Raw genomic sequence first — 27,998 nt, 5'->3', positions numbered from 1 at the left:
TGTGAATATGTTTGATTTTTTTCTTAAGAAAAACATCAGGAAGAAATAACCACAAATATTGCTTACAAAAATAAGTTCATCACAGCATGGATTTGGCACAAGAGGCAGAGCTTGTTACTCTGGAGCTTCCTCTGGGGGGACGACTTCCATCAGCATCTGAAGGTGCATGGTGAGAGGCTCTGGGGGGGAGTGCAGTTAGAAAAGCGTCATTAAGAATCAGCTTCACCCCACTTATTGGTGAGCAGTGATACTGTTACTCCCTGGTGATGTGTCTCCTGTTAGAGCCTGTGCTCGGGGGACACAGGTAGGTAGGACAGGCAGACCCATCCTGGGAGCTATGGTGGTTCTTTGGAGATAAGTTATTTCCCATTAAAGCATTAGGAACCTGCTAAATATTTTACTGCCACCAAACCATTTATAGGAAAAACATGAATAACTCAATTACATGTGTATATTTAACTACCGCTGACCAAGGCTGAATATGTAGTCTGAAGTCACTTAGTCGGCATCCCCTTTAAAATACAGGTGGTTCATTCCCTCTGCTTCCTTAATTCTAACTTAACAGTTTTTGCTTGGCCAAACACACTCCAAAGCTGGGAAATAAGGCGTATTTGGGTGGGGCCTTTAGGTTGTAAGTTATCCTGGCCAGATTCTCTGCCAATATAATCAAATGCAAGTCCATTTTCAGAGGCACAGGCAAGTGTGGCTGGTTTTCTGATAGTTATTAACCTTTTCTTTCGTTTTTGTAGTAGAGCACCAGCAACCCCTCAGCTTTAGGCTTAGATCAGCGTAAAGAGATTGGAGGCAGGAGGAGCTCTTTCAAGAAAGGAGCAAAGTCCTTGGGAAATAATAGAGGCCACAGGTAGACCCCCCGGGGTGTCACACTGAGGGGAACAGGTCACGTGTCCTCCCAAAGATGAGACGAAATTTGTTAGCTGTGTGAGACCCTGTGACAAGAAAGCCCTGGTAGCATCAGGACAGATGAGGCTGCGGGGTGTCGGGCTTGCCTTGGTTCACTAACAGCCCAGCAGTCCCCCGGTTGATACTTACTTGAGATTTTCTGAGCCCATCCAAACTTATAGTGGACAAAAAGGAAATAAAATACAAGGCCGCTCAGCATAAACAACACACAGTAGAGATACTCCCATGCAGGTTTGCTGATGATGGGGGCCAAAACCAAAAACACGGATAAGAGAGTCACCAAGATGGGGATGAAAATGGGCACCTGCAGGCAAAACAACAGGGAGTCATGGCTTGGCCGTGGGCATTTGTTTGCCTTTTGAAATTTTTCATACCCGTGATAGAGAAAGAAGAATAGAGTTAGTTTGAATCACTTGTTAGTAAATTTGCTGACCTTATTTCACCTGTTCTTTTTCTTTTCCCTAGAATATAAAGTCATTTTACCTGTAAAATACACATCATGGCATTTCTAACCAACAAGGACTTCGATGTTAACATGTTGGTTCCCTCCTTGCTCTATCTCATCATTAATTTGTTGCTGGAATTGGATGATGTGTCCTACACTGTCTTCATCTAGCTCTGCTGATAACTTGCTCCTCTGTCCCTCTTGTTTGCTATAAACTGGTGGTTAGACCTGGAGGCAAGAGCCCTTTGTGGTGGAGCAGTACACTTCCTTTCGTCACTTCTGGAAGCACTTAAGGTCTGACTGCCACACTTTCGAATCCCTGAAGTCAATCAGTGAGTTCGGGGCTTGAGAGACATCCAGTCCTAGCAGATCTGGATTCACCCATTTCTCCAGGGACCTGTTTCTTTTCGGTAGGAAATGGACACTTAGAAACCATCATCTGGGTGGTTGGAGTATTCAGTGTTCTTTCACCAGGACAGAGAAAAATTATTTTTTTTCAAGAAGGGGAAAACATTGCACGAATGATTCTAATAGTTTTGATTCAAATGTAAGATTGCACTTTTTTCCTTACTTTACTCCAGACTTAACATTTTCTTTCCTAATACTTCTTTTCAAAAATCTTTATAATGGCTTTCACATGATTACTTATTTTCTTTATCTTCCAATGTGCCTATAAGAAAATAACTATACCAGTTCAGTTCAGTTCAGTTGCTCAGTCATGTCTGACTCTTTGCAACCCCATGGACTGCAGCATGCCGGGCTTCCCTATACCAGTACTACCACTGTAAGTAGCATGAAATTTAAGACTTTTTTTGCAGTTCTTTTTAACAGAAGAGTATAAGCCACAAGGGAAATGCAATTAAAAGTCATGCACGTTAATATCAGTTCTGGTAATTATGCTCTGTGTGGTTATGTCATCTACTTTTTATAGAATAATATTTTTTTTTATCTCCATTTGTTTGGAGTTTTCAGGGATTTGCTCTTTCCCTTTTCAGTGTTTAATTTTTTGATATTATAAATTTTTTCTTGAGTTTGCTTTATTCTTCCATTATTTCTTTTTGAGAATAAGCACCTGTGTATGCACAAACATGTATACACCTGTTCATCTTCCACTACCCTTACATAAAAGGTAGCAAATGCATAAAACACAGTGTTACACCTTGTTTTTTTCCATTAATATACTTCAGAGATAGCAGTGCTGTATAAAATTATTTATCCATTTTACTGCTGCATACCACTCTAATTGGTGGATGTTCCAAACTTATTCAGCCAGTCTTCCACTAATTGACATTTGGGTTGTGTTGAGTCTTTTGCTTTTACAGTTAATGCTGCAATAAATGACCTTGGGTATGTTGCATATTTTTTGGCAACTTCATTTTGGGATAGATTACCTCAAAACAGGATGACTGGATCACAAGGTAAATGCATATGTTATTTTGCTGGATATGGCCAGGTTTCCATCCATAGTGGCTATATCATTTGAATTCCACTAGCAGTGTTGGAGAAGGCTGTTTCCCCATGGCCACCTTCATGGGGTGTGGCCAAACTCTGGGATTTCTGCCCCATCTTACAAGCAAGAAATGGTAGCTCATTAGAATTCTGGCGTCTGACTCTTGTTAGGAACAAAACTGAGTGTGCTGGGGTCCATTTGTTTCATGTTTAAGTGTCACTGCATTTTTCTCATTCAACTGTCTTTTGTGACTTGTGTCCATTTATATCTTTTGTCCATTTCAGTTGTTAGTAACTCCCATCTCAATTTTAGGAACTCTTTAAATCAGGGCTGTTACCATTTTTTTGTGTGTGATATTATTACAGATATTTCCCCCCAAATTATATATATGTGCTTTCAGTTTTCTTCTCCTTATTTGAATGCATGCATTTTTATTTTGGCCAGGAGATATGGTTGCCTCTTTTTAAAAAATTACTTCTTGATTTTTGAGTCACTGGAAAGGTTTTCTCCATTCTTGGATTACAAAACAGTTTATGTTTTCTTCATGCATCAGTAGTATGATATTTAAATTTTAGAATCTATATTTTAATATTTAAATTTAATATTTAATGGCCAGTTTTTCCCAGGCCATTCTTTCTATTAATAGTTTGTTCTTCAATATGAACTGTATAATCAGCTTGTCTAACTCCAGAGAAAAAATTAGATGGTGTTTTTTATTGTAGTTACATGAAATGTCTAAATGAAGGATGCTGAGTTTCCCTATCCAAGAAGATGATGAATTTCCATTTCTTCAAGTTACTTTTTTTGTCTTGCAGGAGAATTTTACTTTTACACTGAGAAGTCTAACCTCTTGTTAAAGTTTATGGCTAGGTTTTTGTTTTGGACAGAGTGGAGGGAAGATGAGGTGTTGTCTTTCATTTTCTTTTAATTGGACATCATTTTTACAAATACAGGCTATTGATTTCAGTGTCTTAATTTTTTTCTTTTTTTTAAAATTTATTTACTGTTTTTTTACTTTACAATATTGTATTGGTTTTGCCATCCATTGACATGAATCTGCCATGGGTGTACAAGTGTTCCCCTTCCAGAACCCCCCTCCCACCTCCCTCCCCATCCCATCCCTCTGGGTCATCCCTTACTTTACTATATTTTCTTGTAGTTTTTTCTTTGATCCTTTTGGGTTTTCCAGGTGTACAATTTTATTTTCTTTGAATGGAGAAAGACTTTCAAAAATCTTGTCTAATCCTTACACTCCAAATTGCTTTCTCTTACATAATTGCCTTGCTGCTATCTTCAGAACAGTGTTAGCTGATAGTAGAAATCAATAGAAGGAAGGCATTCTTGTCTTAGACCTAGCAGGGATCTCTCTAGTATTAAGGTTATTAATTAAGCTTATCAATTAAGATTGCTTTTTGCCATAAGGTGTGTTTGTGTGTGTGATCATACCAAGGAAAAGATTATGCATTTGTGTTTCTATCAATGATGTATGTTGAATTTTATCTGGTGGTTTTTGTCATCTGTGGGAGGTGATCATAGGGGTATTCACCGTAGGTATATTAATATGATGAATTACATCCCCCATGAATTAAATCCAGTTCATTCTAATCTTTAGCCACGCTTGCACAGATTTGACTTAGTCGTGGTATGTTTTTAATATAATTGGATTCTATTTGTTAAATTATTTTATGATTTTTCTATCAATATTCAAAAGTGAGATTGGTCTGTGATTTTTCTGTGCTGTCTTTGCAAGGTTTGGTATTAGTGTTACAATCCATAAAAATAATTTGAAAAATCAGTAAAACAACCTGTAGCTTACCTTAAAAAAAAAAACAGAAAGCATAAATACACAGATAAACAAAAATGGAGAAATAATCTCCAGAACAGAGGAAGTTTTTTTTAAAAATCATAAACTATTCTGTATAGCTGTATACAAATAAATTCAAACACCTAAATGAAATGGACAGTTTTCTAGGAAAATACAGCTTACTAAAACTAACCCCAGCAGAATTTGAGTTCATGGTGAAATTCTAAAAAATAATCTAGTTAAGAATCTTAAGTTCTTTCTTTAGGTTTACTGATTCCTTCTACATTCTTTTGGTTTTCTTTGTTGATTTTTCTCTTGCTTTTTGAGTTGTCTATTTAATTCATTTTCATTTTTATTGATGTAAGTAATATGGAGGAACTTCCTTAAAGCACTGATCATAGATTATATGTCCTGTTTTTATTATTGTTATTTTTAGGAATTTATGTACTTTCATTTCCTGTCTCCATTTGGACCAAAAAAGATGTTACTTTTTAAAATCGATTTCCTGTTTTATTGCATTATAGACTGAGAATGTACTCTGTATCATTTCTGACTTTTTAATCAGAGTTTTTCTTGGTGGCATTACAGATTCAGACCTGTCCCCTCTTCGCTTGAAAAGGTGTGATTGCTACTTGGAGGACTCAGAATTTGATAGGAATCTCTAAAATGTACCTATTATATTGTTTTAGTTCTTCAGTCACTTTTACTGGTGATGTGCCTGGATCTATCCTGCTCTGAGGCAGATGTTTTAAAATCTTCTATTTGTGTGTGTCTGTTTCTCCTTGTGTTTCCTGTAGTTTGTTTCGTAAAAGTAATTACGTGGTGTGGTAAATAGGTTTTCATAACTCTTATCTCTTTAGCCATTATTACTAAATGGTCTTTGTCTTGTGTCCTGGGTCTGAGTGCTTGCCTGATAAGATCACAGCCCCTATTTTCTATGTATTTTATTTGCTTGGTTTTTCTTTGCCTATCCTTCTCATCTTTCACCACTTTGTAAACCTGCCTAAAAGTTATTTTTTTCTTTTAATGGCCAATTTAAACTATTTAAGCTGAATAAGATAGTTTATTCATACAGCTGATAAGTTTTGTCTTCATATTTTCACATGTCTATATAAAGTACCTTCTACTTAACTGTCATTTTCCTGCCCTTTAAAGAGTAACATTCTGTGGGAAAACTCTCACCAGAGGCTCTACTTCCTTTATTGTTAAAGTGGGAAAAATTACCATGTATCAGGTGAAATCCCAAACTTCTAAGTAGAGTTTTCAGATATAACTAAAAGACAGTAAATGCATATATATATATATCCAACATGTGTCATGGGCTTCCCTGGTGGCTCAGTGGAAAAGAATCCACCTGCAATGCAGGAGACAAGGGTGCTGTCCCTGGGCCTGCAAGATCCCCTGGAGAGAAGGAAATGGCAACTCATTCCAGTATTCTTGCCTGGAAAATGCCATGGATGGAGAAGCCTGGCGGGCTGCAGTCCATGAGGCCGCAAAGAGTCAGACAAGGGTTAATGACTAAACAACAACAAATGTGTTATACCTTGAAGTTAGCTGCTTTAAAAAATGATTTCCTGGGCTCCAATTAGTATGATTGTTAGTAAATGGTTAACCTTTAATGCAATAACATGTTTCCCAACGTCTGAGATACACATGCTTTTTCACACTTTTCAATACACACATGATGGTAACTTGTGTCGGATTTGGAATGTCATTTGAAACTTTTCACACACATGTATTAAAAATACTGTAGTGGGTTTTGGAAATTTAAATACTCATTTTTTCCCATATAACTATCAGTTAGACAAAAGACTATTAAGAGATTCATAGATTCTGTAAAGTTTGGGAATGTTAAAAAACTAATAAGCAAAAAAACAACAGTAACAACAAAAAACCCTAATAAGCATTCTACTGAGAAACTGTCAACCAGGAAGATATTCTGATTTGTTTCCCTGTTTGAGTCTTTATATATAGGTTCTTTCATGCTGTGGTTTCATGGGTATGTGTGTGTGTGTGTTGGATATATTTATCTATAAACACTATTTTTCTTAACTTCTCAACCCAGGGATCGAACCCAGGTCTCCCACATTGCAGGCAGATTCTTTATCGACTGAGCCACCAGGAAAGCCCTTTCTTCTGAGCATTACCATTATAAATAGGTATAATATAATACCTTTGTCTCCCCTTTTTAAGATATTGTACATAATAAGCAGTAATGAAGTAAGCTAAGATTTCTTCTCCCCCTGACTCCAGCATCTAATTTCAAATGGTACCCTAAAGCAGTTTCCTTAATTTGAATACTTTCCTATGCTTTCTCTTCCACTTTTGTTATATTATGTTGTTAGTGCTTAATAATTTACATACTCTTTTGCCATCCTTTTCTCCTGTCGTTAAGTCTTAGTTCTTAAATATATTCACCTTATCCCCATGACTTTTTGGTTTCTGAAGCTCATTCTCTAGTGATTCCAAAGGAAGGAAGGTCTCATATAACGATGTATGCTTTGAGTTCTCTCATTGGTAACTTTATTCTTCAAGGTCAGTTTGAGTAGATATGAAATATTTGACTTACATTTTCCTTCCTTGAATATCTTAAATAAGTTGCCCACTGTCTTATGGCATAAAGTGTAGCTGGTGAGAAGTCTGATGCCTGTGTATTTCCTTTTCTTTTTAAGTGAATTGGGGTGGAAGAGGACAAGAAAGAGGATGTGATATACCCAAAGCACTTAAAAGAAAAAAAAACTCCATCATTTTATCAGAGTATATTTATTGTTGCCCACTCTAGTTAGGATATCCCAGTTATACTGTATGCCTTTAGTGTGTTGATTCAAGTCCCTGCCCCTTAAGGTCCCCTCTCCTCCTTTCCTTCCAAATTCAGGAAATGTTTCTAAAATCACAGCTTTTAAGAATTCTATTACTTTCATTTTCTTCTTCAACGACTCCAGTTACACATATGTTGCTCTCTCTCATTTTTTTTCCTGTCTCCTTACTTATTTTTTCTCAAATCCTTTTTATTTCTGTTTGAGGGGTTTTGTGCAGATTACAAATCTGTGCTACCATCATGATTTTGCTTGCTTGATTTCCTGATTGAGGGGAACTGCCTGATCCCAGCAGGCCACTCTATGCCTCTGCTGACTTTAGCGACTAGGTAACAGTCAAGCTACTGTGCCAGAAAGACTTTTAACCAGATTTCTGAAACAGAATTCCAAAGCTAAAGACACTATTTTTATTCTTGCTATATAGTTTCTGAAACCCTCTTCTTGCCTACCTTTTTCTGAAATCTGTGCTTGTTATCATAAGAATATATGTGCTAAATTGCTTCAGTTGTGTCCAACTCTTTGCGACCCAATGGACTGTAGCCTACCAGGCTCCTCTGTCCATGGGATTCTCCAGGCAAGAATACTGGAGTGGGTTGCCATTTCCTTCTCCAAAGAATATATACCATAGGTTTAAAAAAAAGAGCCTATAACATAAGCAAAACACAATACATTCTCCTTCCCCATCGGTATATGGACCCACACCAGCCATGGAGGCAGGTGGGAAGGAGCCTAAAACAGATTGCAGACGTGGACTGTAGGTGGCTGCATGCACAGCAACGGGTCTGGGTCTGAGTCAGAAGTCCCCATCAGTAGACAAAAAGTGTATGCTTGAGAGATCCTGGAACTGCCAGAACTGAAAATCTCCCTTTGCTTAGACAAGTCACAGGTATTGCTGATAACTTTAATAAGTTAGTAATGAGATGGCTGACTGGATCATAGTTTATAATATGAGATGAAGAGGAAACTCCACTCTTAAGTATGACATTCAGGAGAAAAGGTTGAAAATAGAAAGCACGCTCCTAGAACTTAAAATAGTCACATCTAAAGAAATAAATTAGTTACCTCTGTCTAGCTCACTTCAGGAAAACAAAGCCACTTGTGACATTTGGGGAACTAAACCTACCTTGATAGGTCTTTTCAGCTCTTTCCTTGTGAACCTCATCACAATGAGTCCAGCGATCGTCAAACCATAAAACAACCATGCAGCAAAACTGAAGTAATTGACTAATGAGTTTATGTCACCAGGGATGATGTAAATGATTGCTATCATGCCCTAGAAGAAAGAAGAATGAATTGTTAGGTCATCAGTACATGAAAACATTACCCTTACGACTTCACAAAAGGCAAAAGAGGCAGTGGACAAACACTTAAATGTGAAAGAAAACTTCTGTTCATCCCATTATATTTGGGGTCAAGCCAGACTGGTGAAATTATAGCTCTTTTCTTTGAGGCATGATGGAAAGGACTTGGAAAATCGGTGGCTCTTTTAAACGGGAGAAAAACAAAATGTATATTGCACCAGCTTCCTAATTATTAATTTTCCCTGCAGAGAGTTTTCACTGGGGGAAAGAACCCTGCACCAGAAAACCCAGGCTGTCTAGGTCTGGTATTGACTGCATTTACTGCACTGTCCTGGACTTGTAATTCCGGGTCTGTTTTCTCATCACCAGAGGGAGTAGGTTCACAGAGAACAGGGGCTCTCCTCAGGGTGGGAGGAAGAGTCTGGCCCTTAACCTAGGGTGTGGATGGTCCATAGTTGCCCATAATAGTTGCATACAACCAAGAACTACCCCTCACTGAGAAATTCCAATCAGAAAATGTCAAAGGGCCTTTAATTCACAAGCGTCCCATGACTCACAAATTATTGGACCACAATGAGAAGCTGTTGTCATTAGCCACCTTGTAAATGCCTTATTCTCCTTCCTCGAAAGCTAGTGGAGTTTTGTACAGTTTGTTACCAGGGACCCAGAGCACACAAATGTGCATGTAAGACATGTAGAGGGTACAAGCGTGAGAGATTGAAGCAGTGTCTTTCATAGATAAATTCAGAACAAGGAGCAGAAATTGGGTAAATTATGTTAATTGTTTTGAACTTTTTTATATACCTGAGGACTGGGGAACCTGGGTCATTTGAAAATCACTGAACTTAGTGATCAGGTTTATACTTTATCATCTAGACTGAGGGACCCTCTGCCTTAAGAGGGTGTTTTCACGGCAGAATTCATACTTACATGAAAGATGATGGCAGGAGCTGGAGTGAGGCGCTTGACGCTTATGTAAGACAGCACTTTTAGCATGTGGCCTTCCCGGCCTGCAACAAAAACAAGTCTGAAAGGGTAATAATAAGGAAGTCAGTCGATGAAAGAGTGTAGGCTACCATATGATCACAGAGTAAATGTGTCCTAATCTCACTACTGAGGCCACATAGAAAAGGACTGAGTTATGACCCTGGTATTTTCAGATAGGAGTCCAGTCTCTTATAAGTGAGTTTTGCACAAGTAAGCTGGTTAAATGCATCTGAGAGGAATGCCTTTTCACACTGTTCATGGGGTTCTCAAGGCTAGAATACTGAAGTGGTTTGCCATTCCCTTCTCCAGATTTCTTCAAGAAAATTAGAGATACCAAGGGAACATTTCATGCAAAGATGGTTACAATAAAGGACACAAATGGTATGGACCTACAGAAGGAGAAGATATTAAGAAGAGGTGGCAAGAATACACAGAAGAACTATACAAAAAAGATGATAATGACCTGGATAACCATGATGGTGTGATCACTCACCTAGAGCCAGACATCCTGGAATGAAAAGTCAAGCGGGCCTTAGAAAGCATCACTATGAACAAAGCTAGTGGAGGTGATGGAATTCAAGTTGAGCTATTTCAAATCCTAAAAGATGATGCTATTAAAAGTGCTGCACTGAATATGCCAGCGAATTTGGAAAACTCAGCAGTAGCCACAGGACTGGAAAAGTCCATTTTCATTCCAATCCCAAAGAAAGGCAATGCCAAAGAATGTTCAAACTACCACACAATTGCACTCATCTCACACGCTAGCAAAGTAATGTTCAAAATTCTCCAAGCGAGGCTTCAACAGTACATGAACCAAGAACTTCCAGATGTTCAAGCTGGATTTAGAAATGGCAGAGGAACCAGAGATCAAATTGCTGACATCCATTGGATCACAGGAAAAGCAAGAGAGTTGCAGAAAATATCTATTTCTGCTTTATTGACTATGCCAAAGCCTTTGATTGTGTGGATCACAGCAAACTGTGGAAAATTCTTAATGAGACGGGAATACCAGACCATCTTACCTGCCTCCTGAGAAATCTGTGTGCAGGTCAAGAAGCAACAGTTAGAACTGGACATGGAACAACTGACTGGTTCCAAATTGGGAAAGGAGTACATCAAAGCCGTATACTGCCACCCTGTTTATTTAACTTCTACACAGAGTACATCATGTGAAATGCTGGGCTGGATGAAGCACAAGCTGGAATCAAGATTGCTGGGAGAAATATCAATAACCTCAGATATACGACTTCCCTGGTGGCTCAGATGGTAAAGTGTCTACTTACAATGCAGGAGACCCGGGTTCAATCCCTGGGTCAGGAGGATCCCCTGGAGAAGGAAATGGCAACCCACTCCAGTACTCTTGCTTGGGAAATCCCGAGGATGGAGGAGCCTGGTAGGCTACAGTCCATGGGGTTGCAGAGTCAGACAGGACTGAGCAACTTCACTTTTGCTTTTTTCAGATATGCTGATGACACCACCCTTATGGCAGAAAGCAAAGAAGAAATAAAGAGCCTCTTGCTGAAAGTGAAAGAGCAGAGTGAAAAAGCTGGCTTAAAATTCAACATTCAAAAAGCGAAGATCATGGCATCTGGTCCCATCACTTCATGGCAAATAGATGGGGAAACAATGGAAACAGTGACTGACTTTATTTTCTTGGGCTCCAAAATCACTGCAGGTGGTAACTGCAGCCATAAAATTAAAAGACGCTTGCTCCTTGGAAGAAAAGCTATGACCAACCTTGACAGCATATTAAAAAGCAGACACATTACTTTGCCAACAAAGGTTCATCTAGTCAAAGCTATGGTTTTTCCAGTAGTCATGTATGGATTTGAGAGTTGGACCATAAAGAAAGTTGAGCACTGAAGAATGGATGTTTTTGAACTGTGGTGTTGGAGAAGACTCTTGAGAGTCCCTTGGACTGCAAGGAGATCAAGCAGTCAACCCTAAAGGAAATCAATCCTGAATATTCATTGGAAGGACTGATGCTGAAGCTCCAATACTTTGGCCACCTGATGTGAAGAACTGACTCATTGGAAAAGACCCTGATGCTGGGAAAGGTTGAAGGCAGGAGGAGAAGGGGATGACAGAGGATGAGATGGTTGGATGGCATCACCGACTTGATAGACATGAGTTTGAGCAAGCTCTGGGAGTTGGTTATGGACTGGGAAGCTTGGTGTGCTGCAGTCCATGGGGTCACAAAGAGTCAGACACGACTGAGCAACTGAACTGAACTGAGAGGAATGCAGCCTGGTACAGAGGGGTCAGCTGGGGGAGGAGTAGGTGAAGTGGGAGGTTGGGGAGGCCCTTTCAAGGAAGAGATAACTGATCTGAGTCCTGAAACTTGTGCAAGAAACAAATGTAAAAACTAGTCCAGGGCCTATGAACCACAGTGCTTGATGCACTCGACAGATGCTAACACAGATGTGCGTTGTACTTCTTAAATCCAGTTTGGTACTTTTCAAAAAAATTAGAAAATTAAGAGTAAGTCAGCTGATGGAAACAAGTGGCTTAATAGCCCCCACCCCTGCCCAGAACTCCTGATTATTCAAGAATATGAAAGGCAGTGTCTAAAATGGTAAATTAAAGGTGAAGGAGAGCTAAATGGAATTCCTAACAAAACAAAAAGTTATAGTAGTTAAGAATTTAATCAACAGAAAAATACAAGTTAAAAAAGTAGTTTGGACACCTGATGTGAAGAACTGACTCATTGGAAAAGACCCTGATGCTGGGAAAGATTGACAGCAGGAGGAGAAGGGGATGAAAGAGGATGAGATGGTTGGATGGCATCACTGACTCAATAGACATGAGTTTGAGCAAGCTCTAGGAGTTGGTGATGGACAGGGAATCTTGGCATGCTGCAGTCCATGGGGTCGCAAAGAGTTAGACACAACTAAGTGACTGAACTGAACTGAGACTGAATATGAAGCATAGAGAAATAGAAAATATAGCCAGGAAATTAAGAAAGAAACACAGGAAGAAGCTTGAATATATTGAATGGGATAAGAAAATTCAAAGAAGAGCAGAAAGGGACTTGCTGGTGGTCTGGTCCAATGGCTAAGACTCCGTGCTCCCAATGCAGGGGACCTGGGTTTGATTCCTGGTCTGGGAACTAGACCCCACATGCTGCAACTAAGAGTTTGCATGCTGCAACTAAGAGTTCACATGCTGCAAGTTCACATGCAACAACTAAAGATATGCATGCTGCAACTAAGACCCAGTGCAGCCAAATAAATAAATCTTAAAAAAAAAAAAAAAGAGCAGAGAGCCTTTACACAATCAAAACATTCTGAGCCTTCAGACTGAAACCAGTTCAGGAAATAAAACATAGCCAGATATAAACATTATAGTGGAAGGGAAAAAATTTTAAGCTACCAAATTTAAAAGATTAACTACAAAGTTAGGACAGTCAGAACAACAGCCATCTCATGAGAAATAACACTTTGAAAGTGATGAGGGAAATTTATTAGATTTTCAGATTAGAATTCTTCATAGCTAAATCATCATTCAAGACTACTGGCAGAATAAATGTTTAGATAAACAATGGCTATGAGACTTTACTTTTCTTCAGTCCTTGTTGCAAACTATTAAAAAGTCTACTCCAACAAAAGAGGACATTGAACTAAGTTTATTGAAGAAGTAATGTTAAGGAGACAGCAGTAAAGCACATTTTGTATGTATGTAAGTATTAGATTTTTTATTTCTGTCATGATAGACTTTTTTGGAGGGTTGGTTCATTTTACAAACATGGTGTAGCTGATATACTAGATGATATGAAAGGGAAAGCCCTTGCAATAGAGGAAAGAAAACTGAGATACTGATAGACTCTAGTAGGTATTCATGTTAAATTTTAAAGGTAATTACTAAAAGAATAGAAATATAACTTCCATCTACATCAATACAAGAAAAAAAAGGAATAAAAACATTTGATGATTAATAAATCAGGGTAAGATTTTTTAAGCCAAGAAAACACAAAGGAATATGCTAGGAATTAATCTTTTATCTGTAGCAGTAATCATATCCAATGTAATCAAATTCCACTTGCTCAGCTGGAGACTCTCAGGTTGGGTTTGTTGAAAGAGACACAAGCCAGAACCCATGTCACTGAGAGGTAGACAATAAAAGGGGTTAGACGTGTTACTAAAAGCAGCAGTCTGAAAGACAGCTGATTCAGCAATATCCATATCAGAATAGAATTTAAGGCAAAAAAAGAGAAATAATAAGGAAAAAGGAAATAATCTACCAAAAAGATATAAAAAAACAGGAGCCCTTGCAAATAAACAGTAAAGGTAGAAAATCAACCACATACAAACCTAGTGGGAAGGTTAAAAGGTAAAAAAATCATCTATATATCACAACAAGCAGTTAAAGAATACACAAAACAATTAGATGCAGTAAAACATGTTGTCAAAAACAGTACTCATAAGTGGAGGACAATACAAATGCAGGGTTGTTAAATACATTTGAAATTAGATCAGCAACTTAAAACAATCATGTTGTGTGTGTGTGTGTATAGTTTGTTATATATAAACTTCACATAACTCAAACCAAAACTATAATAGATACAAAAATAAAAAGGAATTCAAACATAACACGAAAGATAGCCATCTAATCATAAGAGAACAAAAGAAGGAACAAAAAAGACCTATTAAAACAACCTCAAATAACAAAATGGTGATAAGAACACACATTTAAGTAATTATTTTAAGTGTAAGTGGGCTAAGTGCTCAAAAGACATAGAGTGGATATAAAATGGATGGATATGTGAGTGGATATAAAAATAAGACCTGTATATGCTGCCTACAGGAGATTCACTTTGGATCTAAAGATACACATAGATTGAAAGTGAGTGGATGGAAAAAGTTATTCCATGGAAATGGAAATCAAAACCTGGGTAGAAATGCTTTTATCAGACAAAATATAGTTTAAAGACTTAGAAGAGATGGGCATTACATAACAATCAAGGGATCAATCCAAGAAGATATAATGATGGTAAATATAATACATGCTCTCAACATAGGAGCACCTAAATATATAAAGCAAATACTAACATGTAAAGGAGAAAATAGAAGTAACACAATGATAGGAAGGGACTTTAACACCCCCACTTATATAAATGGACAGATCAGACAGAAAATCAATAAGCAAATGCCGGTCTTAAATGACCTATTACACCAGATGGACTTAATATACATAGAACATTCCATCACCAAACAGCACAACACACATTCTTTTCAAGTACACATAAAACACTCTTTAGGAGAGATCACACACTAGGCCACAAAACAAGCCTTGGTAAATTTAAGAAAGCTGAAATCATAGCATCTTTTCTGGCCACAATGCTATAAGAGGAATCAACTACAAAAAGAAAAACTGCAAAAAGCACAAATACGTGGAAGCTAAACAATATGCTACTAAATAACCAATGGATCCCTAAAGAAATCAAAGAGGAAATCAAAAAGTACCTGGAGACAAATGAAAATGAAAACACAATGATCCAAAATCAAATGGACATAGCAAAAGCAGTTCTAAGAGGGGAGTTTACAGTGATAAAAGCCTACCTCAGGAAATAAGATTCTTTAGTCATCAATAAGATGACTTAATCTTATACCTAAAAGGACAAGAAAAGAACAAACAAAACCCAAAGTTAGTAGGAAATAAATCATAAATATAAGGGCAGAAATAAGTGAAATAGACACACAAAAATAGAAAAGATCAATGAAACTAAAAGCTGACTCTTTGAAAAATAAAATCAAGAAACATCAAGAAAAAAAGAGGGCCCAAATCAATATCATCAGAACTGAAAAGGGGAAAGTTATAAGCAACACCATAGATATACAAAGGATCATAAGAGATTACTGTGAACAATGATATGCCAATAAAATGGACAGCCAAGTAGACATCAACAAATTGCTAGAAATGTACAATTTCTCAAAACTGAATCAGGAAGAAACAGAAAACATGAATAGACCAATTCCCAGTAGTGAAATTGAATCAGCAATTTGAAAACTCCCAAAAAAGAAAAGTCTGGGTCCAGATGGCTTCACAAGTGAATTCTACCAAATATGTAGAAAAGAGCTAACACCTATTGTTCTCAAACAATTCCAAAAAATGCAGAGAAAATGCTTCTGGACTCATTCTGTGAGACCAGCATTACCTTTATACCAAAACCAGACAAAGATACCACACAAAAAAGAAAATTACAGGCCAATATAACTGTTGAACAAAGATGCAAAAATCCTAAAAATATAAGCAAACTGAATTCAGCAAATGTTTAAAAATATCCTACACTATGATCAAGTGAGATTTTTCCCAGGGATGCAAGGATGGTTCAGTATCTGTAAGTCAATCAGTAGGATACATCACATTAACAAACTGAAGAATAAAAACCATATGATTATCCCAAGAGATGCAGAAAAGCTTTTGACAAAATTCAATATTCACTTATGACAAAAACTCTCCAGTGGGTATAGAGGAAACATAACATAATAAAGGCCATATATGATAAGCCCACAGCTAACATCATACTCAATGATGAAAAGCTGAAAACATTTCCTCTAAGATCAGGAACAAGACAAGGATGCCCAATCTTGCCACATTTATTCAACATAGTATTGGAAGTCTGAGTGACACACTCAAACCAAAAAAAGAAAAAGAAAAAAAATACAAGGAATCCAAACTGGAAAGGAAGAAATAAAACTGTCAGTCTTTGCAGACAACACAATACTATACAGAGAAAATCCTAAATACACTACCAAAAAAAAAAAAACCCAAAAAACTACTAGAGCTCATCAATGAATTCAGTAAAGTTACAGGGTACAAAATTAATATACAGAAATCTGTTGCATTTCTAAATACAACTGCCAGAAAGAGAATTTAAGGAAATGGCAACCCACTCCAGTATTCTTACTTGGAGAATCCATGGACAGGGGAGCCTAGTGGGCTGCAGTCCATAGGGTTGCACAGAGTCAGACATGACTAAAGTGGTTTAGCATGCATGCACAAAATTAATATACAGAAATTTGTTGCATTTCTATACACTAACAACTGTCAGAGAAGTTAAGGAAACAGCAGCATTTACAATTATGTAAAGAATAACATACCTAGGGATAAACTTACCTAAGGAAGTATTAATAGAAGACCTATACTCAGAAAACTATAACACGTAGATGAAAGAAATTGAATGTAACATTAACAGATGGAAAGATACACCATGTTCATGGATTGGAAGAATTAATATTGTTAAAATGACCGTACTACCCAAGGCAATATACAGATTCAATGCAATCTCCATCAAAATACCAAAGGCATTTTTCACAGAACTAGAACAAATAATTTTAAATTTTGTATGGAAACACAAAAGGCACCAAATAACCAAAACAATCTTTAGAAAGAAGAATAGAGCTGGAAATATCACACTCCCTGACTTTAGACTACAAAGCTACAGTTATCAAAACAGTAAGGTACTGGCACAAAAACAGACACAAACACACAGACCCCTGGAACAGAACAGAGAGCCCAGAAATCAATCCACATGCTTATGGTCAACTAATCCACAACAAAGGAGGCAAAAATAATACAATGGTGAAAAGATAGTCTCTTCAATTAGTGGTGCTGGGAAAACTGGAAGCTACATGCAAAAGAATGAAATTAGAACATTTTGTCATCCCATATTCAAAAATAGACTCAAAATGGACTAAAGACCTAAATATAAGACAAAAACCCACAAAACTAGAAGAAAACATAGGCAGGATACTCTTTGACATGAATTGTAGCAATATCTTTTTGGATCTGTCCCCTAAAGAAAAAAGGAAATAAAAGCAAAAGTAAATGAATGGGAACTAACTAACTTTAAAAGCTTTTGCACAGCAAAGGAAACCACTGACAAAACAAAAAGACAACCTACTGAAAGGGAGAAAATATTTCCAAATGGTATGGCCAATAAGGGGTTAATATCCCAAATATATATAGCTTATACAACTCAATATCATAAAAACAAACAATCCAATTAAAACTGGGCAGAAGAACTGAATATTTTTATGAAAACGACACAAAGATGGCCAACAGACACATAAAATGATGCTCAATATCACTAGTCATCAGAGAATTGCAAATCAAATCAAATGAGATATCACCTCATATCTGTCAGAATGGCTATCATCAAAAAGACCATAAATAACAAATGTTGGCAAGAAGTGGAGAAAAGGGAACCCTTGTAAACCGTTGGTGGGAATGCAAATTGGTGCAACCACTGTGGAAAACAGTATGAAGTTTCCTCAAAAAACTAAAAATAGAAATAGCATATGTGCATGTATTAGTTGCTCAGTCATGTCCAACTCCTTGTGACCCCATAGACTATAGCTCACTAGGCTCCTCTGTCTGTGGAATTCTCCAGGCAAGAATACTAGAGTGGGTAGCCATTCCCTTCTCCAAGGGATCTTTCTGGTCCAGGGATTAAACTCGGGTCTCCTGCACTGCAGGCGGATTCTTTACCACTGAGCCACTAGGGAAGCCATGAAATTACAAGATGTTTGCTCCTTGGAAGGAAAGCTATGACAAACCTAGACAGCATATTAAAAAGCAGACATCACTTTGCTGACAGAGGTCCATATGGAGCTACGATTTTTCCAGGAGTCATGTACAGATATTGGTCCATAAAGAAGGCTGAGCACTGAAGAACTGATGTTTTTGAACTGTGTTGGAGAAGACTCTTGAAAGTTCATTGAACTGCAAAGAGATCAAACCAGTCGATCCTAAAGGAAATCAACCCTGAATATTCACTGGAAGGACTGAAACTGAAGCTCCAATACTTTGGCCACCTGATGTGAAGAGATGATTCATTCAAAAGGACCCTGATGCCAGGAAAGATTGAAGGCAAAAGGAGAAGGGGGTGGCAGAGGATGAGATGGTTGGATGGCGTCATCGACTCAGTGGGCATGAATTTGAATAAATTCCAGGAGATAGTGAAGGACAGAGGAGCCTGATGTGCTACATTCCATGAGATTGCAAAGAGTCGGACACAACTTAGTGACTGAACAAACAACAAAAAGAGTTGTACCTGCAACAGACTAATCAGAAACTGAAATTTTCTGCATTTTTGAAAATACCATTTATAATAGCATGAAGAAATATGAAATATTTCAGGGTAAATCTGACAAAATATGTGTAAGAATTATATATTGAAAACTGCCACCCCCCCAAAAAACAAAAACAAGAACAAAAGAAGACCTAAATAAATGGGGAGATAAATCCATGCCCGTAAATTGGAAAAATCAGTACTTTGAAGCTGGCAGTCCTCTCCAAATTGAACTATAGATTCAGAAAAGTTCTAATCAAAGTCCCTAAGGCTTTTTTGTAGAAATTGATAGGGTAATTCTAAAATTCAGATAGAAGCGCATAGACTCTAGAACAACCAAGACACTTTTGAAGAAGTCTTTAAGGACTAGCAGTAAGGAATGATTTTGTGGTATATATTTCATTTTTTAAAGTGTATACGTGTATAACCTTTGGCGATTTCACTCTCAGGACTATACCACCCAGAATGCTGGAGAGATGAACAAAGACATGCTCAGAATGTTCCCTGCCAATGTTTGTGAAAACCTCCCCAACCCAGCCCATGAGTGGAGGTGATGTGAAATTATGGTACAATGGTCAAAAGGATTCCAACATAGCTGTCTCTAGACCAGGTAGGAGCCAGAGGCCCGGTAGGGACTGGCAAGGTGCCTGGTTATGTAAATAAAGTTTTCCTGGACCATAGCCACAGCTGTTGGCTTTCCTACTGCAAAGACAGAGCAGGACGGGTTTGCATGGCCGGCAAGCCTAAAATCTTCACTATCTGCCCTTTAGTTTACCAATTCCTGATCTAGACTGTGTATCTATTAACATGAAAAGATGTTCCAGAAAGCTCATTCTGTGAAAAGTCCCACGAGTAAACCTCGCTCACCCGGGTCACCAAGCCCTGCCTTGCGCTGGGGCGGATGGCACTGTCCTCAGGTCCTCAGTAGCTCTGGACCACTGGGACCAGCGCCAAGCGCCCGTCCGCGCCATGTGCCCCCTCCCACCCCCAGCACGGTTTCCGCTCCAGCACTGGGGACTCAGGCCTGGCCCTGGCGCCGCTCCGCCCAAGGGTAGGTGCCGGGCCCTACCTGCCAGCAGTAAAGCACGACCCGTTAGCCGCGCCGATGGTTGAAAATGCCACGAAGAGCGGAACGATCCACGAGGCGGGGTAGAGGACACGGTCACCAAACGTCTGAGAGAGAAGTGGGTGCGTCTTGAGACCGTGCGCCCCCAAGAGCCACCGGCCCCACAGGCTGCTGAGCCCTCCCAGCAGCCCCACTGAGCTGGGTTCCAGGACACCTCCCTGAGGAACGGTGGGGCACCAGTCTGGAGAAAAAGACCCCCCCCGCCCCACCTCTGCAGATGGTGATGGAGAGCTCTTCTCCCCTGCTGCCTGGCATAATTCTGTGTTTCCCCATCCTCTGACGCCCTCACTCTCCCTTCCTCGAAATGACCTGGTCTCCCTCGCACGTGGGCCGCCTGGTCTCGGGGTCAGTGGGCCGGTCGCCGAGCCTGCCTGGCTCCGTTCCCTGTCCATGTCACCTCATTGCCTGTTTTCAGTTTCATTTTCTGCCCTGACCCACCTCGGCAGGTCTTCTCCAGCACGTGGACCCCACCCACCTTTCCCCTGTGCCTCATCCCCATCCCCCTGTGCTTGCTTCCCTCCTCACCCAGATGAATCCCACAGTCCATTATTATCACTCCCTCCTTCAATGACTCCCCCGATCTTGCTCTCCCCCACACTTGCCCGTCAAAGTCCCAACCCTGGTGATGTGGAGCCCTGCGCTCTGTGCTGACCAGGCAGGTAGGGTGTGCTGGGAAGGCAGGACCTCCCAGCTGCTGGCCACCTAGAACGTAGGCCAGGTCTCTGGCGCTGCCCTAACCTGCTCATCTCCCTGTGTCTGGTCTCCTAGATGATTATTCCACCCCCCTACACACACAGGGTCCTTCAATTTGAGCATTTATCCCTTGCCTGTCCCCTCCCACAGAGACCCTGGGCACTCACCACGGCCACAGCCTGGGACTGCAGGAGCTCGGTAGCCGTCATCACGGTGAAGTAGGACACGTTCATGAGGATGTAGCAGCCTGTCACCAGTGGGATCCCGATGATGATGGCCAGGGGCAGGTTTCTGGGAGGGGCGGAGACCCAGAGATCCAGTCAGACCAGAGCATCCATGACAGATTCACAAGATTGTTGTCTTAGTCTAGTCCTTTCTTCCACTTGCCCAGCCAGCCCTCTACCTGCTCCGTGGGGAACTGCCCTTCCTGAGGCTTCCTGATGCTCATGGAAAAGCAGGGGGCTAGTGGGACAGCAGAGCCCCAGTGGGGACATCGACATTTTCTAATGAGAAAGACCTCTCCCTCTCCTTAGACTCCAGAGCAGTAAAACTGAATTTGGTTATAATGCAAAATAAGCTAGAGTTCTTCCTTCCTCTTAGCAGCCATTCTACTACCTCAAACAAAACCAAGCTCTAACGAATGTCAATGAGCTGATAGGAAACCATCCACTGTCTGGAAGTGGGTGATGGGTGGTTGGGGGAAGCAGTTCCACCTTATGTTTGGGGGAGAGAAGTATGCTTACCTGTCCACTGTCTCCTGCTTTGACTCAGCTTTCTTACCTGAAAGGGTTTCTAAGTTCTTCTGTGATGTAGTTGAGTTGATTCCTACCAGGAAAAAAAGTAACAGGAGTAACATAACTTTGACTTTCTTTGCTAAGATTATGAAACACAAAATAATAAGTGTATGCCTCATTTAAACTGTTGAAGTGCTGCACTCAATATGTCAGCAAATTGGGAAAACTCAGCAGTGGCCACCGGAATGGAAAAGGTCAGTTTTCATTCCAATCCCAAAGAAGGGCAATGTCAAAGAATGTTCAAACTACCATACTAGCAACTGTATTAATTTGAGCTAGTAAGGTTGTGCTTAAAATCATTCAAGCTAGGCTTCAGCAGTGAACCAAGAACTTCCAGACCTACAAGCTGGGTTTCGAAAAAGCAGAGAAACCAAGGATCAAATTGCCAACATTCGCTGGAACATAGAAAAAGCAAGGGAATTCCAGAAAAACATCTGCTTCATTGACTATGCTAAAGCTTTTGTATGAAAGCTTCAAAAAAAAGCTAAAGCTTTTTTGTATGAATCACAAAAAAAACTGTGGAAAATTCTTAAAGAAACAGGAGTACCAGACCACCTTACCTGTCTCCTGAGAAACCTATATGTAGGTTAAGAAGCAACAATTAGAACCAGACATGGAACAACAGACTGGTTCAAAATTGGGAAGGAAGTACATCAAGACTGTATAGTTGTTGTTGTTGTTCAGTCACTAAGTTATGTCTGACTCTTTGCAACCCCATGAACTGCAGCACACCAGGCTTCCCTGTCCTTCACTATCCCCTGGAATTTACTCAAACTCAGGTCCATTGAGTCAGTGATGCCATCCAACCATCTCATCCTCTGTTGCCCCTTTCTCCTCTTGCCTTCAATCTTTTCTAGCATCAGGGTCTTTTCCAGTGAGTCTGCACTTCATATCAGGTAGCCAGAGTATTGAAGCTTCAGCATCAGTATCCGTCCTTTCAATGAATATTCAGGGTTGATTTCCTTTAGGATTGACTGGTTTAATCTCCTTTGGTATATAGTCACCCTGCTTATTTAACTTATCACACGAAATGCCAGGCTGGGTGAATCATAAGCTGGAATCCAGATTGCCAGGAGAAATATTAATAACCTCAGATACGCAAATGATACCACTCTAATGGCAGAAAGTGAAGAGGAACTAAAGAGCCTCTTGACGAGGGTGAAAGAGGAAAGTGAAAAAACTGACTTGAAACTCAACATTCAAAAAACTAAGATCTTGGTATCCGGTCTATTTGCCACTTCACGGCAAATAGAAGGGGAAAAAGTGGAAACAGTGATAGATTTTATTTTCTTGGGCTCCAAAATCACTGTGAATGGTGACTGCAGCCATGCAATTCAAAGACACTTGCTCCTTGGAAGGAAATCTATGACAAACCTAGACAGCATATTAAAAAGCAGAGATATCGCTTTGCTGACAAAGGTCCATATAGTCAAAGCAGACTATTGGTTTTTCAAGTAGTCATGTATGGATATGAGAGTTGGACCATAAAGAAGACTGAGTGCTGAAGAATTGATACTTTCAAACTGTGGTGCTGGAGAAAACTTTTGAGTGTCCCTTGGACAGCAAGGAAATCAACCCTGAATATTCATTGGAAGGACTGATGCTGAAGCTGAAGCTCCAATACTTTGGCTGCCTGATGGGAAAAGTCGACTCATTGGAAAAGACCCTGATGCTCGGAAAGATTGAAGGCAAAAGGAGAAGAGGGTGGCAGAGGATAAGATGGTTAGGTAGCATCACTAACTCAATGAACATGAATTTGAGCAAACTCTGGGAGATAGTGAAGGACAGAGGAGCCTGGGGTGCTACAGTCCATGAGGTCATGAAGAGTCAGACATGACTTAGCGATTGTACAACAACATCATAGAGAAAATTCCCTTGTAGGAATTTTTGTCCCCCTGTAGGGCTTTCTGTTTTAAAGAAAGCCCTGGTGGTGGTGGGGCTACTAAGGTCTGCACATTCTTCAGTTGGTAAGTCTTTGTACTCTGTGGGAATTCTGTAACTTTTCAACAATTATTGGAGTAATGAGTCCCAGCGTGCTTTCAAAAAAATGCAAGATCCATTGTCTGAAAAGAGAATGAAGCCTGCAGATTCTCTCCATGAGGGAAAGGCCAGTGTCCTGGATGGCCACATGTATTTGCAAAGTGGAAAGAAAAGTGCTACCAGTCTTGCCTTGTCCCATGCCTGGCAGCCCTCATTGCTTCCAGTCCAGCTGAGCCTGTGTTTGTCTGGTGAAGTTTCTGGCATGAGGCCCCAGCACTGGGGGCTCATAGGCCACTGTGTCAAGGTCTGGTGCCAGGTGAGCAGCTGGGAAAGGGGCAGGTGCCTCTGGGGTTCAAGGAGAACAGAAGGGTGAAGGGTAGGGTACTTAACAAAAAGGAGATGTGAAGGTATATGTTAGAGTCCCACCAAACCCCCAAAAGGAGAAGTTATTGCTTTCCATGTGGTTTCAGGAAGATAGCCTAAAGAAACCCACAGGCTGACGTGTGATGTCTTAGACCCAGTGCCTTACCATCCATCATACGCCCAGAGTCCATTATATAATGCCAGACTGATGGAGCCCACAGACAATGATGTGCCTTCAAAAGAGTTTTCAAAATTCCTCGAATTTCCTGTAATCAAGCCAGATAGTTATCGGCCGACTAGACTGGAATTGTGTGAAGGAAGGGGATGACCAATGACCTCAGGTTAGTAAAGAAACTCTGAGCAACTGGGAAACTATTTCTGTTGAATTCCTGCATGAAATATATGCTTAGCAGCAAGACCTCCAGGTGGTCTGTGGTGTGTGGCCCCACCCTCCCCTCCAGCCGAAGGTCACCTTGGGCCAGGAGGACAAGTCCACTGATGATGATAATGACCACGATCACCATCTTGGCCGCCGTGAACACGTTCTGGACATAGCTCCCCAGCCGCACACTCAGCGCGTTCACCGTGGAGATGAGCACTGGGAAGTCAGAGGTGAGCACTGGGAAGTCAGAGGTGGGCACTGTTCTGTGTCTATGGGCTCAACATCTCCCTCCTTTCTTAAGGCCCTGGAAAGAGTCTCCTTTCCATTCCCAGGCCCCATTCCCCCCCAGCCTCCCCTCTCCACTGCCATATCCGTGCATCTTTGAAATCCAGCCAGGGCTGTCCACGACCCCCGCCCCCCACCTCTAAGAGCAATGGAGAAGCAGCCAGACTCCAGCCAAGCACTGTTCTGTGGGGCAGCCTGCAGTCAGCCCTCCCTGACGGCTCTGATGGCCCCGCAGAGCAGAGACCAGATGGCAAAGGCCATCAGGCTTGGGACCGAGGCCAGACCTGGCCCTGCTCCCTACCGGCACCTCCAGGCCCACCCAGCCTCTTTCTGAATGTGCAGGAGCCCAGTTTCTCCACCCCAGCTGTGCCAGGTCTTTTCTGCCCCCTGCCTGGTGTTTCTGACAGATACTCACAGATGGCAGCGGCAGCCAGGAATTTAATGACAACTTGGGGAGGGCTGCAGCCTGAGTAGAAGGGTGCACAAACATACTCAGAGAAGCTGAGACAGATGATGGCAAAGGATGAGGGCTTTATGACGAACAGGCTGCTCCAGGAAAAGAGGTAGGCCGTAATGGGGCCAAAGGCCTCCATCAGGTAGGGGTATTCGCCCCCCGACTTGGTGATCATCGTGCCAAGCTCCGCGAAGCACAGGGCGCCTGGAATACAGAGAGAAAGGGGGCCCCAGGCCACTCGTGAGGTCTTGCCCTGGTCAAGGGAGCCCCTCTCCCCACTGGGGGTTGTGCTCCCAGGGCCCACCACGGTGCCCCTCATCCTGAGCTCTGGCCGTTGGACATTCCGTAAACCCTAGTTTACACATATCTGCACACAAGCATTGAGGGGGATCTGGGCAGCAGCGACAAGACCCCGCACAGACAGAGATCTGACAGCCTGCCCCACATGCAACAGGGGGTCATCGCCAGGGTGGGCATCTTTGTTACCCAGTGTCGCAAGAACCCCACACATGGTCCATATGATGAGACAGGGTCCTACGGCTTCCATGTTGCTGAGCACCGACTTGGGGGAGATGAAGATCCCAGAGCCGATGATGGTGCCCACGATGATGCAGGTGCCACTGAACAGGCCCAGCTGGGTTGTAGAGCAGGGAGAGAAGAGTTAGTGCTGCTGCGGGGTGCAGCCCTCTTCCTTCCATCCTCCTCCCCTCCCGCGCTGGGTACAGCCAGGCAGCCCTGAGTCCCAGGCACCCTCTCCCTGTGCTGTTACAGGCAGAGCACCAGGGTGCTGCTTCTGGGGATTTGTGTGTATGTGTGTGTGTGCACACATGCTCAGTCATGTCCAAACCTTGCAACCCCACCAGGATCCTCTCTCCATGGGATTCTCCAGGCAAGAATACTGGAGTGGGTTGTCATTTCCCCCTCTAGGGGTTCTTCCTTACCCAGGGATCCAACCCAAGTCTCTTGCATCTCCTGCATTGGCATCTCACTGTGCTACCTGGAAAGCCCCTTGCTTGTGTGGATTAAGTCTGTTAATCCTCACAACAACAATGAGTCAGTTATGCCATTATAATATCCATTTACAGAGGAGAAAACAGAGGAACAGAAAGATCAAGATACTGCTCAGGGTTCACAGCCCGTGCAGTTCACAGGCCCGGCCAAGGTTCCAAGCGCCAGCCCTTACCGCTCTTGACAAAGAGGCCCAGGTGGTAAAGACTGACTTGACAGTCACTCACTAACAAGAGCCCTTAGGACCTACCTCTGAGCCGAGCCGAGTGGTACGGAGTTCCTCCCCCAAACTAAGAGTGAAGTCAGGGTTTGGGGCTCCTGGCCGGGGGCATGGGGGTGAAGGGTGAGTGACAAGGCCTCCGGGGAGAGAAACACTCAGGGGTTGTGAACTTTCTCTGATGTTCTCTTACAGAATATGACCTTCCTACCAATGAGACCGGGCTTGGACACACCCCATATGATTCCATTCTCATGAAATTCCACAACAGGCAGAACTAATTTTCAGAGATAGAACATGGGGTGGGGATGGGGGGCTGCCACCTGGAAAGGGCCAAGAGGGAAGTTCCTGGGGTGACCACTTTGTCAAACTCGTCAAACTAAACACTGAAGATCTGTGCGTTTCACTCTTATGTAAATCCTACATGAATCAAGAAAAAAATTCTAAGGAAGGAAACGGTCTGTTTCATGTTCATACTTATAACATCAGCCCCCCAAAGCCACCAGCCTGATTTCTGAAGCTTGAGTTGAATGTATGTGTGTCTGTCTCCCTGGGCACAGGCTCCACTCAGGGTTCCAACTCAGAGAACATGGAAGAGCCCAGCTGTGACCAGCCCCCAAGGGACACCCAATTGGAGGAGTGGAGGTCCAGAGAAGTGTCATCTTCTGTTTCCCATGGCCATCTCAGATTTCCTTCTCTGATGGCCCAGGTTGACTCACCAATGCCTTGGACCTTCTACTGAGCTCTGTATTCACCCTGAAGCTGCCTACCCAAGTCTAGGACATGCCAAGGGTTTGCTTGGCTGTGCTTCTCTCACAGCCAAAAGGAGGGTGTTGCTGCTCATCAGCCAACTCCTGGGGCCCCGAGATCCCAGGGTGACATACAGTCAAGCCACATGATTCCTCCTGTCAAGCCCCTGGTCCCTCCTTCATCTCCTCTGCAGCCAGACATGGGAGCTCCGGAGGCTCTGCCCAGAGCCCCGCCCACTCATCCTGCTCTTAACACCATCCTGACCTCACTCTGGGGGTCCTTGCTCCTCATCCTCTGAGCCCAAAGCTTGTCCATTCACTCCCCCACACCCCCAAACCTCTCCCTCCTCACAGGTCCAGTGACAACCCCATCTGACCCCTCTCTAAGCTGCAGGCAACTCCAAGTTCAGCCCTTGCATGTGCTAAGTTACTTCAGTTCTATCCGACTCTTTGTGGTCCCAAGGACTGCACCCCGCCAGGCTCCTCCATCCATGAGGATTCTCCAGGCAAGAATACTGGAGCGGGTTGCCATTCCCTCCTCCAGACGATCTTCCCGACCCAGGGATCAAACCCACGACTCTTATGTCTCTTGCATTGGCAGTCGCGTTCTTTACCACTAAGTGCCACTTGGGAAGCCCTGGTTCAGCCCTTGCTACATTCCAATTCAGAGGGATCATCTGTGTCACTCCCATGTCAGACTCGCTGCCCCAGCTACTGGCTAAGAAGAAATGGGATTTCCCTATTGCCGGAGGAATTCAAACTTAAGAGGACACATGTGGTGAAGGTGCTGTAGTAGGGATCTGACATCCAAAGTTGTCTCTGACTGTTGGCCTGAGCAAACACCAGCCCTCTAGGTGCTTACCTAGCACATACAAGCACTCATGTATTAACCTCACAAGAATATGCTGAGTTCACTGGCAAGAAGGAAAGGGGTGTGAATGCGAGAAATTGTTTAATCAGAAGTGCTGTGCGTGTGTGGTGGTGGGGGAGGATGACTTGGTTGCGTACACCCATCCCTGCTCGATTCGACCTGGGAAGGGTCTGCTCCCAAGGATGGCCTTACCTCCTTTTGGAGACTCGTGGTCTTGGGTTCGCTGCTCTGGATCGACTTCTCATCCCCCCTCCTTTTTTTCAGGCTTGTCTCTTCCAT

General features: G+C 41.8%; 1 protein-coding gene across 1 annotated transcript; it reads right to left on the bottom strand.

Moving 5' to 3' along the window:
* Positions 1-6: 6 nt before the first annotated feature.
* On the bottom strand, positions 7-27,998 carry SLC7A9 (solute carrier family 7 member 9). The gene is made up of 12 exons (XM_081510437.1): positions 27,912-27,998; positions 25,361-25,508; positions 24,836-25,078; positions 24,226-24,351; positions 23,920-24,019; positions 21,397-21,441; positions 20,784-20,907; positions 19,867-19,970; positions 9,668-9,764; positions 8,560-8,709; positions 1,051-1,225; positions 7-179 (listed from the first exon to the last, which is right to left on the bottom strand). The coding sequence occupies exons 1-12, from the start codon at positions 27,996-27,998 to the stop codon at positions 115-117; spliced, it is 1,464 nt and encodes a 487-aa protein (XP_081366563.1). The 3' UTR covers positions 7-114.

Source organism: Giraffa tippelskirchi, chromosome 7 (genome assembly GCF_054371585.1).
Source record: "Giraffa tippelskirchi isolate mGirTip1 chromosome 7, T2T-mGirTip1v1.2.pri, whole genome shotgun sequence".
Classification (NCBI taxonomy): domain Eukaryota; kingdom Metazoa; phylum Chordata; class Mammalia; order Artiodactyla; family Giraffidae; genus Giraffa; species Giraffa tippelskirchi.
The sequence above is the reverse complement of the archived record's forward strand: the minus strand, read 5'-3'. Positions and strand labels throughout refer to the sequence as shown.